A 20,644-nucleotide genomic window follows, 5' to 3' on the forward strand; every position below is an offset into this window, starting at 1 on the left:
ACAAGGTTATTTTTTTGTCACTAAAATGATCCACCTATACTCAGATAGTACTAGCTTTTTAATTACAAAACTGAAGAGGTACTACTATTTTTTTAAGGTTTGGGTTTGTGAAAACTATTAGGCTGAAGGTTGAAATTCATGGAAGCATTCAAAACACATTAGTAACACGTTTTAAGGACTAATTATTTTTATTCTGTCTCACGTGTTTATATTTAAGACATGGTAAAATATTTTGTTACTATATAATTTTTAATTCTTCAGTATCGACACTGATATCAGTCTCAAAAATCCAGTATCTGTCAGAGTCTAGACGACAGCAGTAAAATTACAACCATCTATTAATTTAATGAGCTGTTCACAAGGTTTGAACAGAATGCTGTGTTTCTACTGTGTTCGTAACTAGTAAATGAAGAAGAGGTCACCCTGTCAGTAACAGCCTTATCTTTCATGTGTGTTTGGAATGTGTCATTTAGCCTTTGGCAGGGACATGAGGAGCCACAGTCCAGGCTCCTCACTTGTTTTGTTTGTCTTGTCCCTCCCGTCTGCAAGCTGATTTGAAGAATAAGGAAATAAAATGAATGGCTGGATCTGAAGTGATTCCAGTTTATGTTCATCTGCCTCTTCAATTATTCTTACTCCCGCGCCACATATGACATCATGGAAAACTTTGTGAGGTCTAGGAGTGCAGAGGGAAATGCTGTGTTGCTCTCACTATTCTACAAGTCCACAGGGATACATCAGTCTAAAAATACCAATTTCAATCACAGGATTCCTCAGATGCTTTCACCTTCAGCCCTGTGATGTGAGTGGCATATAAGCCAGGTTGATTTGGGCTGTGAAGCTGAAAAGAAAATATTTCAGCATGGATTAATCATCAGATGGATTCAATAAAATGCTCAAACAGTCTTGTTTTATCTGGCCAGGGGGCTTTTCTGGCAAAGACGTGTGACTTGCATACTTACCTGCTGTTATGTACATTGGCAGAGATAATACACATTACTTATCTTTAAAAAAAATCTGTGCAATTTTCTAAAGTTTCTAAACATAACAAAACAGTAATGCCCATATAAAACAGAGGTGAGCTTGTTTGTGGTTTACTCTCTGCTTTTTTAAATTGATTGATGACTTCATCATTCCTTTGACGGCTACGATTAATGTCCTTGAAGATGTCAGTATTTGGTCAGAGCCAGCAAGTATGAAAAATAAGCACCTGTGGTGTTTTCACTCAGCAGGGAGAACTTGACTGTTGACGATCTGATGTGAGAATCAATTTTTAATTCATCAAAGCTGGCTTAAAGTTTATCTAGAAGTCAGAGTAACAAAAAGCTCATTTTCACGTTCAATCCTGTTTGTCTTGGTAACATTAGCCACCTAGCATGGTCATGGTTTTAACTTTGTGTCGAATTACTGTAGCGCTCTACCAGCCTGACAAATGTACTCGTTAGTTGGCTAACGCTAGCTTCAAACTGGAGGCTGCATTTTGTACAGTTTGTCATAACCAGGCATGAATAGTTTACGTCAAAGATTTAGGAAGCACGACAGGATGAGCAAAGAGTGGTCAGAAGCAGCGTATGGTGTTTGTTTGTTTTGAGTATCACTGCACCCTCTAGTGGTTGAAAACAAATTAGGCAGAGTAGCTTAGGTAGATAAACAAATCAAATCTTCAACTGTGCTTAAAGAGGAAAGTTAATTAAATAAAAATTAGCAAGATTGTTTAAACAAACTAACACTGAATTAGCTTGGATTATTTAAGCTAAGTTTGAAGAAGAAGTCCTTTTGTACTTTGATTTCAAATGAAACTAAAATAAATACAACTAGAGCTCACCATTCTTGCCTTCTCTTGATGGCTTCTTTAAACCTTGGCTTCTCCTCTCTATCAGCTGTCCAGCTTCTCCTTGATCCTGTGTAGCTCTCTGCAGGTGTCCACCACACTGTCTGTCTTCTGGACTGCTGTTGCGGTTCTCGGAACATTTCACTGTGTTCATGGCCCACACTTCACTCCCCAGTGTACGACATCTCTTCGCCAGTCACCTCAGCTTCCCTATCAAAGTGAAGGAGACACAGTGAAAGCGCATGCTCTGTGACTCTGACTACTACCTTAGTCAACTGTAAGAAGTTTGAGAGCCAAAGGTAATTGAGTTTGAACAAGTATGAAAGACACACCAAACACCATTTGGATGTTTGCATTTGAAAAATCCTCTGTGGTGCTGAGAGCTGGAGTAAAGCCATGTTAGTGTTTGCAGAATACAACAAGAGTTCCAAAATTTTGCATTGTTTCTCTTCAGAGGTCCATCTCAAGTAAGGCAGACGGCAGAACGCGTGTCTGTTTGTTTACAGAGCTTTAAGCCCACTTTTAACCTCACGGATGCATCCCTCCATCAACCACCACAATCCTCTGCTGCTGCCAACTTATCAATTTACACAATTTACAATGAGCAGACCTTCCTGCCTCCTGAATAAATATTAAACACATCTACTCTGTGGATTCAGTAGCTTAGAGAGCCCCCACAAGGTGTCGATGTGAAAAATGAGCCTCTTACTCAGGACCCAGGCAAGCCAAGTCTTCTGTGCAGCATGTCTGTGCTCCATACAAACCATCGTCTCCTGAGGCCTGCACAATAGGGCACTACAAACATGCATTTCTGTTTTCTTTAATAAGCTCTGTTTGGAGAGCTGCTTATATGCTTACAAGAACATAATAAATAATAAAACCCTCATAAATATATGTAACACCTTATAAAAATAGCACATTTATAAAAAGGATCTTTCGCTAGGTTAAGCTAATGCTTGATTGCAGATTCTATACAATAAGAAAAAACAGTATATTGAGATCAAACTACATAGATCTATAAGTACCCATGTGGAATACAGAAACATGTTGAGGCCATTCCTGGTCAAATAAAATCCAAGTAAAGCTGTTACCAATGCAAAGCTAATCAGAATCAAAGCTACAAGATTATCTCATACTATACTGTATGTTTCAGTTGAAAAAGCAGAGGCGTTTCAGTTATATTATGTACGTATTTTCTACAAACCACTGTGTGGTACATGCTGAATGAGTCAGGGTAGAGTTAAAGTACATTGCAACCAGCCTTCTATACATTACATTGATGCATAAATGCTATAAATATTGAGTTGCAAATGTGCCTTGTAGCATTTTTTTTTTTTTTGCAAACAAACAAAGTTGTTTACATTCAGCATTAGTTACTGAAACTGTGTTAAGCACTTTGAATTGCCTTTGTGTATGGAAATATGATATGTACTGTAAAGAAACTTGCCTTGAAATGCATTGTGGGTATCCTTGAAGTCCTATTAAGACGTTGAATTTCCTTTCTCATAAAACATTTGTAAAGAAGAAAAACCTTCCTGAGCTACAGTACATGTCTGGGGATTCAAAAACAGTCTACATTTCAAATTACAGTTAATATTGTCATAAAAAGATGCCAAATCTGAGTCAAAAATAAGATAATAAAGCATAGTAGACAGGTAACAACAATTACTGTATTTAGCAAAGTATGTGGTACTTGTATTAACATTAAGTAGTATTACAAGAGTATTATATAGCATTTATAGTTGTTGTTATACTTTCCCAAATGGGGACTCATTCCTTCTCACTTTCTCTCACACAGTTACTTCTGAAACCACCAGAAGGACACTAATGTGTATACATAGTGGGCATGCAGTTTGGAGGAGAAATACTTGTTTTTCACTACATGCAAAAAATGTTTAAGCTTTAAGGAATGTGCCACAATGTTTATGTCATCCAACATGCTATAATGAGTGCAATTTTCAACAAATGGCAAGTGGCTAGAGATACAGTACCATTAATGTCCATTACAAGGCAATGTGCTTTTTAGTGCATGACTCAAACCTGTAACTCAGCCATAGTGTTTATTGCGTCTCCCCTACTTGCCAGGGGGCCAAAATGTTATGGCCCGACAGCAGCCTCAATCTGATAGGCCTAATTGGTAGACTATTGATGAATGATACAGAACAATCTGCCAAACTGAGATGACTGCACTGGCCAAAAACTAGCTCAAGTGTTGCTAAGTAGAGGTGATTGTCAGTCCACCAAAAAACCTAGCTGAATCTGGCAGCCACATGTAAGCCTAAAGGCGGCCCAGACTCAGCAGGGTGCCTGCCTACATTCATTATGTCTGGCTCCACTAACAGCCAAGATGCTTGTGAACGCAAAACCCGATCTAGGATTCAAAACTTCCAGAACTCTATTGGTGTTGGCCACGTTTTCCTACAGTCTTTAGTCAAAACTAGTAAAGACGTCAGTTCTGTCTGTTTGCAGCCTGTGTTTCCAGATCCCCTTAACATAGCCGACAAGAAGTGTGTTCCTGAGTTCCACAGCCCTCAGTTATCTCTGAACCTCACAGGCCATGAATTTAAACCAGTTTATTTATATGACAAGTTTTGTTTTAAAACATTTTATAAAAAGATGCCCTAAAATTCCTCTGGGATTTGAGTCTCCAGTTCTAAGAAACAATAGTGAAGACACTGCATCTACTCAGACCTTAATCTTGACACACAGATTACATGTGGCTGAAGCAACAAAAAAGAGTTGCATATTTTACTGCATATAAACATCAGCCGGGGCAAACAATAACAAACCCATGCATTTACCTCAGAAACAGGACAACCTTTGCAATAAATCGTAGTCTGTTAAAAGGTTTGAGGAGACTGGGACTCCTCCGTGAAGCATCAGGAGGAACCTCTTTAATGAAGCCTTAACTGATGGGACTCGCTTAAAAGCCCACCCAGAGACAGATAGGACCCACTCTGATAATTTATACCACAGTGACAACTCCCACTGGAATAGGTAAAGATAGGCAGAGGAAAACTGCCTTAAAGACAGAGAGTGGGCAACAATGAAAGTTCATCAAAGGACAGCAGAATTCACCATGTTGTTTAGTATTAGCTCATACCATCATAGGTTACCAGGGAATCTACTTCACACGAAACAAGTCTGACTTTAGGAAAATGCCCATTTACTCAAAGGCTTGAGGGGAAAAGTGTGAATGACAAAGGAGAATGGAAAAACAAGATTGTGTTCTAAAGAACCAGGCTATACTCTGATGCTATCTGTTGCAATGTGGAGTGAATGGTGGGCTGTATCTCTGTGTCAACACAGAAAGAGCCAAAACACATGGCACTTGGGGCTACGTCAAGATGAGCTGATAGAAGGTCCCGTTTAACAATTGTCCTCTTATCGATTCCTTCAGTCGGGCCAAATACTTGTTGTATTATCTGCCCCTTTCTTTAATGACTCACAGATGAAAGCGCGACTGGAAAGGTGGACGGTCACTTACCTCAGGATGTTTATGGGCTGACCTGATATCTTTCTACATGGTGGGATGTTAATCTTTATTACCTGGCAGCATTTAAGTTAGTGGTCAAACTACTAGCTTGTGTGATGTTACTCTTGAAGATCCCATGTAGATTTTGTTGATGATGTAGTGAGGTGAGATAAAATGTGTGTTGAGACTGTAACCTTTCCAATTCTATATATCATGTAGTGTTGTAACCTGAACTTTTCACACTTTGGTTTTGTTTTGACTTGTGCTGTCAGGGAGTCACTTGCACTTTTTGGAACATGATTGAATATTGAAGGAATATGATCAAGGGGCCTTGGAATGTACCCTCTGTTGTGGCACGTATATCAGTAACAAAAGGCAGAAGATTGTTGCTGTTGAGAAAACTAATTATAAAATCTGTACTTCAAATGAATCCATTATTAAATTCTGGGTCATTTTTAGATGAATTTAGCAAATACTGTGACACCTTTTGTTTTACTGTACAACTACAAAAACAAAATGTTTAAACAACTCTTAGATACATTTTGTCATAACTATGTCTAAACTTATATCCAAGTCCCACGTTTCTATGTTACGGTAAGCAACAGAATAACATGATAGGCTATTTGATGTACTTTGAAGCATAATGCAGGTTGAGGTGGTGTAGCTGAGTCACTAAATCTCAAGTCTGAGTCAAATCTCAAGTCCCAGTGTTTGAGTCTAAGTCAAGTCCTCATCACCAAAGAACAGTCCGAGTTGAGTCCAGATCAAGTACATTAACTAGGCCCGAGTCCTCAAGGTCTACATTAATACAACTATTGACTGACTGACTGAAGTTCTTGCTTCCAACTTCCGAGTTCAAATCCAGTCAATGCGCAAGTTCCAGTCCAAGTTGACGTTATCAGTGCTCACGTCCAAGTCAAGTCATGAGTCCTGAAAATCAGGACTCGAGTCAGACTTGTACTACAACTCTTGTCACCAATGTATTTATTTAATCATTTCCACAGAGTTTGTACAACTGTGATTTTTATTTTGTGTTGCTGTTTTGATAAGTGGAGTGTTCGATGGAAGTGTGGCAGATACAACATGGTTGGGACAAACGGCTATTAATATCAATATCTTTGCCAAATTATTATGCCCTGTTGCAAAAAAAGGTCAAAGTTCTTGCTTCCAACTTCCGAGTTCAAATCCAGTCAATGCGCAAGTTCCAGTCCAAGTTGACGTTATCAGTGCTCACGTCCAAGTCAAGTCATGAGTCCTGAAAATCAGGACTCGAGTCAGACTTGTACTACAACTCTTGTCACCAATGTATTTATTTAATCATTTCCACAGAGTTTGTGAAAAAATAACAAAACTAAACACCTGGGATGTTGTTAAAGAATTTTTTAAAATGGGAATACAGAATGGGTATTTGTGGAACCAACAGCCCCTCCCACTTGGCATCTACTGTAAATTACATTGACAATAAATAAAGTGAGGATTAGTGGTAATATTAGTAATATAAAAAGCTACCAGCTACCACTTTCTGAAGCTTATCAAGTCCACTTTCTGAGTGTAAGCTAGCTAGCTACACTTGCTTGTTTCTACTGTCTTAAATAATGGAATATTTCCTAGGTGATGTGAAAAAGGGGGGCTTACCTATATACAACATATTCATCTTGAATGCAGTTTGTATTCTTGTTTACAGACAATAAAGGGCTACTGTATGACATGCTCCAGTGAGAGTGGACCACAAAAGCTCAGCCAGACTGAGGTGCTGCTTAATTGTAGAATAAAACAAGACAAAGAGTATTTCTGGAGCCATAAGGCACAGGGGTTATCTCATCTCATTCATTTGACAATGACATAGTTAGGGAAAATATGCAGGAACTGCTTTTAAATTATGTGAACACAAAAGGTGGGCTGTAGGCTGCTAGTGGTCTACTTCCTATTATAGTATAGCTTTGCACTAACAACATCATTACACCATTTCTTAAAGCACTCGTGAGCAACTTAGCTGCAATCGAGTATTTGGTTTATTTAACCTGGACTAAAATTGCAGATTGCATAATTTCATGGACAATTATAAAGCACTTTCTATTTCTAGGATTTTATATCTGGAGCCAAAGATTCACACATTTACAGTAGCCTTTACTCAATCCATTCATCAATCCTGGTTGTCCTTCTCTGATAAATGATTCATTAGAGTAGTATGCTTTCTTTCCTTTTGTCTCTTTCCTGCTTCTCTCACTCGCTGTGGGGTTTGCAGGGACCACCTGCCGAGCTGAAGCAAGCCAATTTTATGGCCTGTAGTATTTACACTGGGATTAGTCCAGGATTTCCAACTGATGATTGTGAATTTATGTTGCAATCAATATGGGGGATCCTCCAGCTGAGCTCATTATGATAATTCCTCTTTGAGTTCTGCTTAATCACTCTTGGTTTGCACCATAATTGGCTGTTTCCAGCTTTGCTAACATACTGTTATAATCCAGCGCCACTTGTTTATGACTTCCACCAAGGGTCTGACTGACCAACAGTCTTTACTGGAATGCTTTTATCTTAAAGGCATTTCTCCAGCACTGAACTCTTTCTCAAATTATTGTCATGCCAAATCATAATCTCCAATAATTTCAGATTCAGTACTGTACAGTGCATCCTCACGTCTCATACTGCCTTAATCCAACAGCATGATAATACAAAGTGGAATACGAGCCTGTTTCTGATGGGTGACATACTGTATTTGAATGACAACGTGCCTCTCGACAGGCTGAGGTATATTTTTATCCTCCTGTGAATGTAGCAAAAATCAGCGTAAGCAGCCAACATTTTCTTTCTGCACTTTGTGTAATGCTCCACGCTAACCTGGGCCTTTCCTCACACTACTTTTGAAACAGGTGGTGTTGCAGGATTTGTTTGAAAGTAAACAGACTTGCGAATAATGAAAAGGAATCGGCTCTATGTACATGGCGCTTCACTTTAGACAAGTTGTTATTAAATGATTTTTTAACAGAAAATTTGGCAAGATTTAGAACTTTTGCTATTCCATAATAAACAATGGCATGGTCATAATGAAAATATTTACTTAATTCCCTAAAGTGACTTATGGCAACTTTGGCCACTAAACAGTGTCATGAGTGTTATGGCGTCAGGTGCCACAGTCTGTATAAATACTGCCTGTACACTTGTTTATAGGAAAACCCCCATTTGGTTTCAGGGAACACAGTCAGACACGCTGGTGACCCCTGAGATTTTTTGGATGGAAAATATAACAGGCCTGTTTGCTCAGCAAGGGGATAGCTGTACAGCAGTCAACTGTCAAGTGACAGACAAGACAACGTTGTAAAAGACTGCAGGCTCCACATCCCTGAGCCCAGCCCTTTCTCAACCTGTAAACACAGAGCTTGGCTTCTGAAGAACTTTCCAAGAAAACCCAGTGGCCTTCTATTCATCCCCCCATTTACGGGATTTGTGAACTATGACAGCGTTGTAGCGCTGTGCATACTTAAAAGTTTAGATAGGTAACAACTGAGGAAATTAGCAGAAATACCTACAAAAAGAATACACCACTGGGAAGTACTGTAAGTAAAAACTTAATCTAAATCAGCTACTCAACAATTATTAAAGAAAACAATAAAAAATGAAGATAAAATGCAGGATATTATCACTGCACCTTTTCAGCCATATTTATTCTTAGATTTATCATAGGACGAGGGATTATTAAGCATTTGAAACAGGATTAAGCAAGCCAAACATTTTTGGTTACTTGTACCTATTTTATGACCCATGTGGTTTAGTCTAGAAGGCCCCTAAAAGCAGCAGGTGACAGCTGATGCATACACAGAGCTGCTGTAACTTATGGCAGATAGGGCGCTGGAGAAAGTTGAAAGGTTAGATGTTTCAAATAAAAAAGAAAAGGCAACAGTTAGTGTTTTCGCTGAAGGGGAGGTAACATGGAAGAATATCGGTATAGAAATACTTCTATTAACATGATCATTTGTAATGACTCAGATGATGCAGTGAGGCAAGAATTTCATGCATCAGCAAGACAACACCGTTAAATATGGATCTAGAAATTTACCTGTTGCCCGTAAATGTCTTAATATTAATGGAAGCCATTCATGCAATCATGCCATTAGTAAGTGCACATATCAATCAATCAATCAATAAAAACTTAAAATTGTGCAAGCACAGCATATCTGCAGCTGCATCTCAGTTTGGTAATGTATAGTTCTTTGCTATTGGCTCCACACACCCCGCGACCCCGTTCGGGACTAAGCAGTATGTACAGTGGATGGATGGATGATAGGTCTTTGCTTTTCAGTGCTACTTAGAAATTCAGGCTGTTAATCTGTGTTTATTTTTACCCGAAAAGACCTTACAAACTCCGATCAAATGGCTGGAGCTAAGCGTGTGAACTCAGCGATTAGTTTGAGAGGGTAAGTGAGGAGCTGCAGTTAACCCCATATTTCTACTCTTGTCAGTGCAGCTGGGCTTCCAGTATTCCCCTCCTTCAAACTGTTTAACTTGACAGCCTTTATCCACATCAATCACACGAGGAATCGAGCCACAGGCATTTCATCGACACTTTTCACAGTGAAAACAGTGGAAGATGTCCCAGACTCTCTTACGCACACATTCAACAAAAATGAACTGGAATGGTGTTCAGCAGTAGAAGCTTGCGTTGTGTTTTCTCTAGTCACACATGCCAAGAGAGATTAAGATATTCCAGGGAAGAGTATCTATTATTATTTTACAGTTCACCAGATGTGTCTAGAATGTTATAGAAAACACGCTTTCTGTGAATCCATCTTCTTCCAATGCTGCCTGGCCCTCACAAATGGCCAAATACATCAAAGGCAGTGACATGTAGTGGATGAGGAACTATTACTTCAACATTACTTCAGCATCAGCTGAGCTGCAGAAGAAGTCAAACTGAGGAGGTCAGAGGTCAAATGTACCAAATGCCAGTGTTGGCATTCCCACACTAACACAAAAACAGTCATTTAGGAGTTAAATGGTCTGTAGTTGAAATGGTTTGTCAGAACTACAGTGCAATGTGCATGGTTTGTAACTCAATCTTTGGCTGTGAGTGTATTAGGTCTCATTCTGTACCTCATCCACTACATATGCTGAGAGAGGATTTACAACTAAAGTGCACAAGTTTAAAGATTTTCACCACTGTAAAAAATAGTAGCAAAAAAAGTATGACTGAAGTTTATCAGATTCTTGGTCTTTCCCAAATTAGGAGAGAATATAAGAGAGAGCAACAAGATGAAAATATGGGGAAACGATACAAGTATGAGGAGGAGAAGTGACCATGACCTCTTCTGAACTAGGCTAAAACTGATCCAACTCCCAGGAACACCGAGAACCAATTTAAGGAGCTTTGTTTCTTTTGCAGGAAATAATCTTGGCCAAACAGTGATAATTGTCAAGGTTACACAGTTATTATCAGAAACAGAAACTTGTCATTAATAATGTACATTGGCCAATAAATATGATGGTCTGCTGTCTCGACATTGTGAAACCTGGATGCATCCTTACCCCAGGTTTAACTATCACTTATGCAGGCCATACCATTTTATTAACACTTTTCATTAACACTGATGAGACATAATGAGGTGTGAGGAATACAGCCGCCAATAGCCCAACACTGCCAGCCATTTTCATTTAGTTCACAGTAAAATAAAAACATACAACAGCACAAGAAAATTAAGATTCATAACATTATGGGTTAAGGCCTTGTCAAACCGACAGTGGCAAAGTGAAATTTACACATGCAGCTTCACAAAATTTTAAGTCCAACAAGCAAAGTGATGTAGGTGTAGAGTTAGTAAACTACAACAGCTGGAAAGCTAACAAAAAAATAAAAATCGCTCCTGTGAATGAAAGGATTTCATTACAAAATGCCACTATTGGTATGACTGGGCCACAAATCTCAGCTTGGCTTTCTGGGGTTTTACACTCCTGATACAAGCTATAGTACAGTGATCGCTAAGACCAAATGGAACGACAGCATTTCATTTAATCCCAGGGCAACGCCTACTTACAGTCGTCCTCCGATGCTACAGCAGCCTGATAAAGAAAGTAATCCCTTAAAACGTCAAACCTATTTTTCAGTTCAGTGCCCTGAGCTGGAGATGACTAGTGTAAACTTTTTACTGTTGGGGAGTGGCGCTAAACCAAGAAAACTTGGTTTATGTTTCCTCATCCCAGGTCTTACATATGACAGATTATCTCTCCTGCAAATCAAGAGATCTTCAGACTATGTTGCACACATCCCAAACAGTTTGAAGGCGGTGTAAGTGGTGGCATGCTAGTACCTGCTCCTCACAGACAACTACAGTACCCCAAACACAGGTCTGTAAAATACGCACTTCCGCTACTGACAGACTCTTAACCTGAGCTGGCGCCAAGGGCCAATAGGACCACCTGTGCTACGAGTGTTGAAAAGGTCTGCAGAAGCTTACAGGAGAAATAGTCGGAAACAAAAGTTTGGAAGAATTAAGAAAAGCACCCAGATTTACACTGATGGTCAGTTTTATTTTGACACATTTTCATATACAATAGCAAGTTGAGGGAGCTGAGCCGGAAGGTAAAGCTTTCAGTTTACGCATCAGTCTAGGTTTTATGTTCCAATCCTCACCTCACTTATAACCAAAAGAATGACACCATGAATACAAGCAGGTGAAGTGCGTTTCCAGGTGGCTGGACTCAGCCTTCGAGAATAGGTTTGGAGTTCAGACATTTGGAGGGAGCTCAGAGTAGAGTCGCTGCTCCTTGACATTGAAGGGAGTCAGCTGAGGTGGGTCTGACACCTGATTAGGATGCCACCTTGGCGCCTCCCATTGGAGGTTTTCTGAGCACATTTCATTAGTAGGAAGCCCTGGAGTTGACCCAACACACACTGGAGAAATCATATAGCTCAGCCTGGGGCCTTGGGGTCTTCCAGAAGGAGCTGGAAAACATTGCTGGGGAGAGTGTCTGGATTACCTTAAAGAACCTGCTACCACAGTTAGGCAGCAGAAAAAGGATGGACAGATGGAGTAGCAAATTGTTAGCTCTGCAAGAAATCAGCATCAGCTTTTGATTATTTATTTACTTATTTGACAAGTTACAATGCTAGTGGCTGCAGCTGAAGAATTGTTAAGAGTTAATAACAGTGAGAGATGTCTGCCACAACTCTACCTGCCCTGCCCTGCACTAACCTCTCTGACATCACTGCTCCTCAGCTCAGCAGCCTCTGTGCCACTGAACAGGCTCCCTGCTGGCATCATGAATAATGGCCTGTGTGTTTAACTTGCTCAACACAAAGAAGCCATGTAATCCAAATACATAAGGTAATATAAATACAAAAGAACCACATAATCTCACACACGGTGGTTGTGGGCTCGAGTGTGTGCAGACTGTGTGTGTGCGTAACTCTGACATTTTGGCTTTGCCTCCTGCTCCATCTCTGGTTGGGTAGGCTGGCACCCTCTGTGTTTAAAAAGCTCCCGGAAAGTTTACAGAGAGTGTACTTCTGCTGGGCTTTGTGTGACAAGCTTTAACGCACCATACCCATCAGCAGCAAAACAGCCACAGACCTCCCTGGAATCCACTCTGCTACTTTCCATTCATGCATTTCCATGCATTCTCCAGCTTCCTTTAGCGCCCCATCTCAAAAAAGACTGTGCTGGCAATTAATACCAGCTCTGTTTGTCAGGCTGTGAGCAAAGAGGCTACTGTGTGTTTACCACGCTTGTGTCTTGTTGCCACATAGACTAGGCCTAATCCAAGTTGGACAAGAATACACATTTCCAATGCAACAGATCAGTCAGGCCTCTATGAGAACAGAAAATGTTCCATAACCATTGGTGCAGTGCTCTATACAAATTTCAAACAATGGTGCCACAACACTGTGGGTGTGACATTCTTAGTGTATAGTGTAGGTCTCTTACGAATCTAACCTTTTGATGTAAAGAAATTGAACATATTAACAGACCCGAAACATAGTGATGCAAATGAGCCAAAATAAGCCAATGTGAAGGTGAGAAGGATGTTCCCTTCGTTTCGGTTGAAATTAGATAAGGTTTATGTAAAACTAAAAGTTTGTCTGGTCTGCAATCATGACCTAGTCTCACATGAAAATAATAATCACCTTTATTTGGCCAAGTATGTTACACACAAGGAATTTGTTTCTGGTACAGAACCGAGGCAGCCGTCTGCAGCTCCAATTCACACTGATGGCTCTAACCATCAGGGGCAACTTTGGTTCAGTGTCTTGCCCAAAGAAGCTTCAACATGTGAACTGCAGGCACCGAGATTCGAACCGACCCTCCGGTTGGGAGACGACTGCTCTACCCACTAAAGCACAGTCACCACATGTACTGTATAATAACTAGGTTGGTCCACAGCGTAAAACATAGTAGTGTCACAATAACGGCTGTAAAATTATGACAGAGCAATGGTTTTTGTATTACAGCCCAGTGTCCTTCTCACTGCCTGTAAAATGTGTTTTACTTCTTGTTGTGTTAATGTTGGTTGGCATGTTAGCGCCACCACCTGGACTGGAGTGTGTATCAGGAAGCTAACATTTAGTGTCCATTGAAATCGAAAGAGTTTGAACTAGAGAAGGTGAAAACAGAAATGATACAGTGCCTTGTGAAAGTGTTCGGCCCCCTTGAACTTTGCGACCTTTTGCCACATTTCAGGCTTCAAACATAAAGATATAAAACTGTAATTTTTTGTGAAGAATCAACAACAAGTGGGACACAATCATGAAGTGGAACGAAATTTATTGGATATTTCAAACTTTTTTAACAAATAAAAAACTGAAAAATTGGGCGTGCAAAATTATTCAGCCCCCTTAAGTTAATACTTGGTAGCGCCACGCTGTGGCAGACAGATGGGCCCAACAAACCTGACATTCACACACCAGTGATATTATCCAAAACTATACTTTTTATTTGAGAACACTGTAATCAAACCCAGGGGCTTTCCCTAACCTTTGTTTGACAATACCTGATGGAAATCTTTTTGCTACTGCTATATTAAAATTCCTGGGAACCTACAGTAGTGCAGTGTATGATATTTTTGCCTTTCCACACCAATAACCATGTACTTTCTGTGCCTAAACTTAACCATGTCTAAGAAAATGTTGTTGCCAATGCTACTGGTTGCCAATTGTCAATCCAGAAAAATGGTTTAATGTCACAAATTTGGAGCCGTATTGAGAGACTAGTATGTTTGCGTTACAGACCACCACAGCTGTTTTACATTTTGCTGTGAGATTGGGTTAGAAATTACATTATGGCATACTTATGATAAAGGTTTTTATGTTGTGCACAAAAACATCAATTTAAAGCAGTCCCCTCTTTTGCCAAATGTAGTGACTATGGGAGTACGTGAAACTTGGATGTCAGGAATAGTAACAATACAGTATTGCTGATCGATTATTTTAGAAGGACAACTATGAAGTAAAAATGCCAAACATTCACTAGTTCCAGGGTCTTAAACCTGTGGGTCTATACATGTATTTATTACACTGAGTGGACACATTTTTGTTTGAACCCATCATTATGAGGACATCAGTGTGGTCCTCACACCTTCAAAGGGCTGTTTGACAGTCAAGATTTGGTGTTAAAGTTAAGGTTAGAATTAGAATTAGGTTAGAGGAATTTAGCTGTAATGCTTAAAGTTAGGGTAAGAGGCTATACCCACGTTTGGATCCAGCTACATAACCAGAGATATCGGTCTTTGACATTTCAACTTTCACCCCAATAAAGTAGAGTTCAATGAATGTTTATTTATGCTTACAAATATATGAGCACTGCGACATATCCTTCTAGGAACAGTGTTCTCAGAGACAGATAGTTCAGCACCATCACAAATAAAACCAAAGCTGTCTGCAGAGCATAGATTCCACTAGTGCTTTTAACAAATTCTGTGTAATTTGGCTGGAGTGAGACTGAAGTAAAATAAAGCACAGCACTGTCAGCCAGTGGATTCCATTTCTTTTACATGGAAAACCATGGCTGCTCTGAAGGTAGGAAAAACACAAAAATGTATAACAAACAGTTTAATTTTGTTACATTGTTTGTAACAAATGGGCTAAATGAGAAACACGGGTAGAGTGATTAATTTCTCTTTTAATATGCTATAAGTTAACTCTGTGTCTCTTCCTTGGATTGGTATGAAACACCAATGCTGACCTAACATCTGCTGTATGTTTCTGAACTGATCTGGTAAGAAAGTCTTTTGTACTTTCCTATGATACTAACCAACACAAGTCAAGCTTCTTCTACAAACTGAATGTGACCTTAAAATGACCTCATTATATCTGTAAAGACAATTTAAGCCAAATTTGGAGATTCAGACGTTCTGAGTAACTAGTGCCTGCTGAAGTGTATTCTATCATTACTAAGATGCTTATGTACTGTGTAAGAGATAAACAAATAAAATTCTTTTTTGTATTTGTTATTTTATTGCTCTGTATTCCTAAAGAATCAGAAGTGAAACTTCACCTCTAAGCCTTATTCCTTAAATGCAACACTTACTGTATCTCACATCTTTCAAAGGTTTTGATTCTTTCAGCTAATGTTTTAAGAAATTGCACGATCAGCCAAAACATCTCAATTGAGATTTTCCAGGACATTTGGAATTTCATTTAACATTTACAGCATTTCAGAAATGGAAATAAGATTTTGGTTTTAGTGTGTTGAGTTTATGGGAGCAGTTTGCTTCCTTTGAAGTTAATGTGATCTATGTTTTGTTTGTGTTTGGAAGTGAAATACCCTGGAAATGTCGAATGAACTGACATAGTAATGCTCTGAGTATGAGGTACAGCACATCATTGATATGTTATTTTAACTCATTGGAGATATTGCTATTAATAACCTGTCTCCATGATGTCAGTTCTGGGAAGCCACATCCCTCAGAGCCACTATTTACATTATACTAGGTGTTTGTAAGTCAAAAGGTATTCTGGGTAATGCTTGCAGTAGCTTTGACACTACAATAAAACAGCCAGGTTTAAAGGAGAGACATTAACATATGAAAAACATCCCTGTTTCATGTGGCCATGAGTCACTTTTTGATTGCACATTTACTTGCTCACACACGCCTGGATTATGTCATCTCTACCTATAGCACACACGTGTGCTATACAGACAGTTACGTAACTGTTTACCTGAGAAAGCCACTTCTTTTGCTTTTTTTGGCAAAGAATAGCTACATATTGACTGATAATGGGTGTAGCTCATATACTAGCTCTGAGTATGAAAAGATGAAAACGCTTGAAATCCCAGACACAATGTAAACATCCGCTTTGTATCAACCGTAGTCTACAACACTGATACTTCACCAAATGTGAATTTCTTAGTGACATCCTTATAAAAAGCACCGTGGCTGAGGATGTGTTATAAAAAATTCTTTAAAAAAAGCTTTCCCTCTTTGTGCAAGTCTTTAAATTCATTCAACTGCACTAATCTTAAATGTCATTCTGATCTTGGCACTTTCATTCAATCATTCCTTCAGCATGAAGTGCCTGCTGTGCAGGTTCTTCAAGGCACTGCGCGCTGATGTAATAACCTCTTCTGAAATGCATTTAGTCAAGAAAACAAGCTGAAGTGGTCCAGGAAAGTGCAGCGGTGGGGTGACTGTGACTGAGTGGCAGCGAACACATTTGTCGCCTGCTTAGGTCTCGCTCTGTTAAGAATCGACTCTAATGTGAGCTCTAAAATGTGACCTGGCAAATCCACCAGCGCTCACCAGCCATTTCCTTGCTGCTTTTACATGGCTCTCAGCAGTCTGCTCCAAGACAATTTAATTTCCCCACAAATGTTCATCCTAAGGTCATTTTACAGTGACAAAATGATCACTGTTACATTGTATCTCAGTACCTGCACATACTGTACAACCAGATTGAAAGCTTCTATTACTGTACCTTCTACAGTGGAATATACACACTGTGCTACTGTATTATAATTTGTCCTCAGCAAAGTAAGACCATGACAGAATCAGATGTATTGTAGAGCGAGAAAGAAGTGGTCAGAAATCAGAGAGGTTGTAAAAGTGCCAACAGTTCAGCCAGATTACATAAACCATCTTATTTAGCAGGTGAGCCACAAGTGAAAATCCCACCTTGTATATGAATGATGAGTACAATGCATTAAAGTAAAACAACAAACGATGGTCTAGAAACTATGGTGCATGTTTTCAGTGGACACTTTGGGTAATGATTTTACTGATCATATTTATTTCCTCCATTCCAAAGTTTGGCTAAACTGCCCAGGGCACCAACACAGCCAGGATGTCCACTGATCTAACTTACCCTCTAGTTAGAAGACACGACTAAACTAGTTTTTTGTTTTAGAGTTTCAGTTTTTTCACGGGTAGGGGCTCGGATAAGAATAAACAAAATCTGGACAAGTAGTGTGTGAAATAAACATCATTAAAAATTTAAAAACTAAATAAATAAAGGTGCAGCTACTTTTAAACATCTAATCAAGCATTATTTGATCAAGCCTAAATAACTAATACATTTATTGTGAAGGCCTATGGCATAACCTCTGCATCCTCAACTCACATCCAGCTAATAGGACGTCACTCAGACATCAGCGTAAGTATCAGTGTGTTAATCTGGTTCACCTAAAAGTGAAAATGCCCACACAATGAACACACAATACATCAACAAAGGGCAAGGTTGGATATACGGGAGAAATTCGGGGTGGTTACAGACAGAGAGAAGTAAAGTAATATAGTAATTAATAAAGCTAGGCATTTCCTCGCTAAGGGAATAGCTGCAGAGCCCAGGTGCTGCATCCATTGACAAATACAACTCTCAAGCATTTTAAAGTAAGTGACTGTGTAGCTTAAAGTCTATTTTAACTGGGGGTATGGGTTGGGTCGCAGGCCCCATGCTAACATATATGGTCCAGATTTCATTTAGAAATAACTGTAGGTAACGGGTCAGGTTCAATTTGAAGCTTTGCAGGTGTAGGGCAGGTGTGGGTTTTTGCAAAACTGGACCCATGCAGGAGTCTGTCTCACACTGCAAATTTCTGGTGTTTACAATATAATGTAGATATCCCAATGATTTCATTTACTGAAAGATTCATTTATTGCACAGTTATACACAAGTATCTTAAAAAGATCGATCTCTAGTAGTGACATGACAACCTGTGCTATGACCTATGCATTTTATGACAGAGCGTCACATTCCTATGCGACTTTTTAATTATCCATGGAGCTGTAGACGCACGGAGCAGAAAAGATACACACCAGCACATTCCTCTACCCAAACATTCGAATGTGACACGCTGCAGGAGCACCTCACCCAGACGCAACTCTGCGGAGCAGCTTGACAAGGGCCATGTGTGGAGTTTTTTTTGCCAAATGGTTATGAAAAGATGTATATCTGCAAATGGTAACAAAGAATTGATGGGTCTGCTAGTTCCCAAAGCCCAGTGTGTCTCGAAGATCTGAGCCTGTGTCGGCCTCATCAGACAGGGAAAGCTGAGAGGAGACTTGCAAGATGCTGTACTTGTTTAATGGGTGTCAAATCAGCTTCAAAACATTAGGAACAGAGAGCCAAGAGTTTTTTTTAATTTCCATTCCTGAGGCTCCAGATCAATGTAGCCTGTGGACTTTCACCATTTTATAAAAACACAGTAAATATAGACAGTGCCTTTTGTCAAAAATGTGGTGTGGGAGTGTGTATGAGCATGGGACTATTTAATATTTGTGCATGCCTTCACATATCCAAATAGTTCAAACTACAAACCTCATAGACTGCATCACTTTGTTGTATTTATCCAAGAGGAAACAATTCTGCATCTCTGAGTGTTTAGAAAGATCTAATGCAGATAAGTGCAGTGGGAATTTCGAATGAATGATGTCATCTAAATTGAAGCCTGCTGTTTCAACTGTATGTTCCTAATGTAATAAATAGTTCTACTTTGGACAGAGAGCTCGAAAAATATCTATTTGTGATGAGTGCAGATACATGAGGACTAATATGGTGATTGTGGTTGTAACTGGCAAGGCTCAAAGATTCGCAAACTGTAAAATATGTGCTTCTTTCACGCCTTCTATCTCACAGAAAGACTGCAGATAGTTGTGGATGAGGGACAGCCATCCCAGAAAGTGAGATGTCATTCGGGTGCAGGGTGTGAAGGAAACCCATAAAAACAAAGGAGGGGTCTAATGAGCTGTCACACATTTAACAACCTTTTGTTAGTTGGAAAATAACAGAAGAGTAACCCATGCAACATCTTATCTCCTTTGCTCTCTTCCTTTGTGATTTCTGTTGTATTTCCAAGACAAGGAAAGCCAGCACCAGAAGAACTCCATGCAGCTTCAGTGGGCCCTCATGAGATTCAGCACCCAAATAAAGCCTCCAAGCCTGGACGTGGCAGGAGTTTGGCCCAGAATGGAAGGGGAGGGAGACAAGTGAGGAGATGACAGGTGAGATGACAACTGAGGGAGGGAGGAGAGGATGAAACAAGAGCGATCGGACGAAATGCTGAAATTACGGGGGAGCTGTTATCTGGCGTTGTGATGAGATGTAGTGATGAAATTTAGGATGTGAGAAAAACATTTTCCTGTGTTTTATTGGTCTGAATGGATCAACACAGTGAAAGGTAACCAGAGTTCTACGATTGGAGTTCGACAGCAGCTGGGAAATTATAACCATTTACAAAACAGCAGTGTTTTTGAGATTACAGTATCACATAAAATATGTTGAAGAATCATCATGTGAATTTCAGTTGACTGACTGCTCAAAAACCAATTGAAAATACAAATTAAAACCAGTCCAAGTCCAAGTGTCAAGCCCTGGTGGATTTGTGATCAAACAGACAGCATGTAACTTCTATATGAACAACTAAAAATGCAAACCTTAAATAATCATAGTGAGCAATAAAACATGGAAGAAACTTCAATTTCACCTGAATCATATAAATACACAGTATCAACACCCAAAACCATGATGTTCACACATCCAACAGGGTGCTAAGCCAGAACAGGACAAAAAGGAATTCCAGTGCACACAAGGATGTCTTCATTTATTACCAGTTGCTCACTGGATGATGATCGAGACATGCCTTGATAGCATGGGAATTCATTCATTGTTTAATCTTATATTCAGAGCAAGTGAAAGCACAACAAGAACCTGGGAACAGGTAGAAGTAAAGTACAAGAATATTCTGTAAACCAGTATCACTTTAATGTGATACCAGTATTGTCAGAGTATTTCTTCATACAGTAGCTTGGCCTCAGTATTGAAATGATAAAGTTTTCAAAACAGGTGAGAGATTCTCCACAATATTTAGTTTCTTCTGGGCAACAGCACAGCGTTTTTCAGATTGTTTCAAATC

General features: G+C 39.5%; 1 protein-coding gene across 5 annotated transcripts in view; it reads right to left on the reverse strand.

The window, feature by feature from the left end:
• myocd (myocardin) overlaps nt 1-20,644 on the reverse strand; it is a 103,763-nt gene that overhangs the window by 56,408 nt on the left and 26,711 nt on the right. For all 5 annotated transcript variants that reach the window (XM_020611758.1, XM_020611762.1, XM_020611761.1 and 2 more), the window contains exon 2: nt 1,826-2,041. In XM_020611758.1, coding sequence (XP_020467414.1) covers nt 1,826-1,985 — 160 coding nt within the window. In that variant the 5' untranslated portion in view covers nt 1,986-2,041. The remainder of the gene's footprint in view (nt 1-1,825; nt 2,042-20,644) is intronic.

Source organism: Monopterus albus, unplaced genomic scaffold (assembly GCF_001952655.1).
Source record: "Monopterus albus unplaced genomic scaffold, M_albus_1.0 scaffold117.1, whole genome shotgun sequence".
Taxonomy (NCBI): Eukaryota; Metazoa; Chordata; class Actinopteri; order Synbranchiformes; family Synbranchidae; genus Monopterus; species Monopterus albus.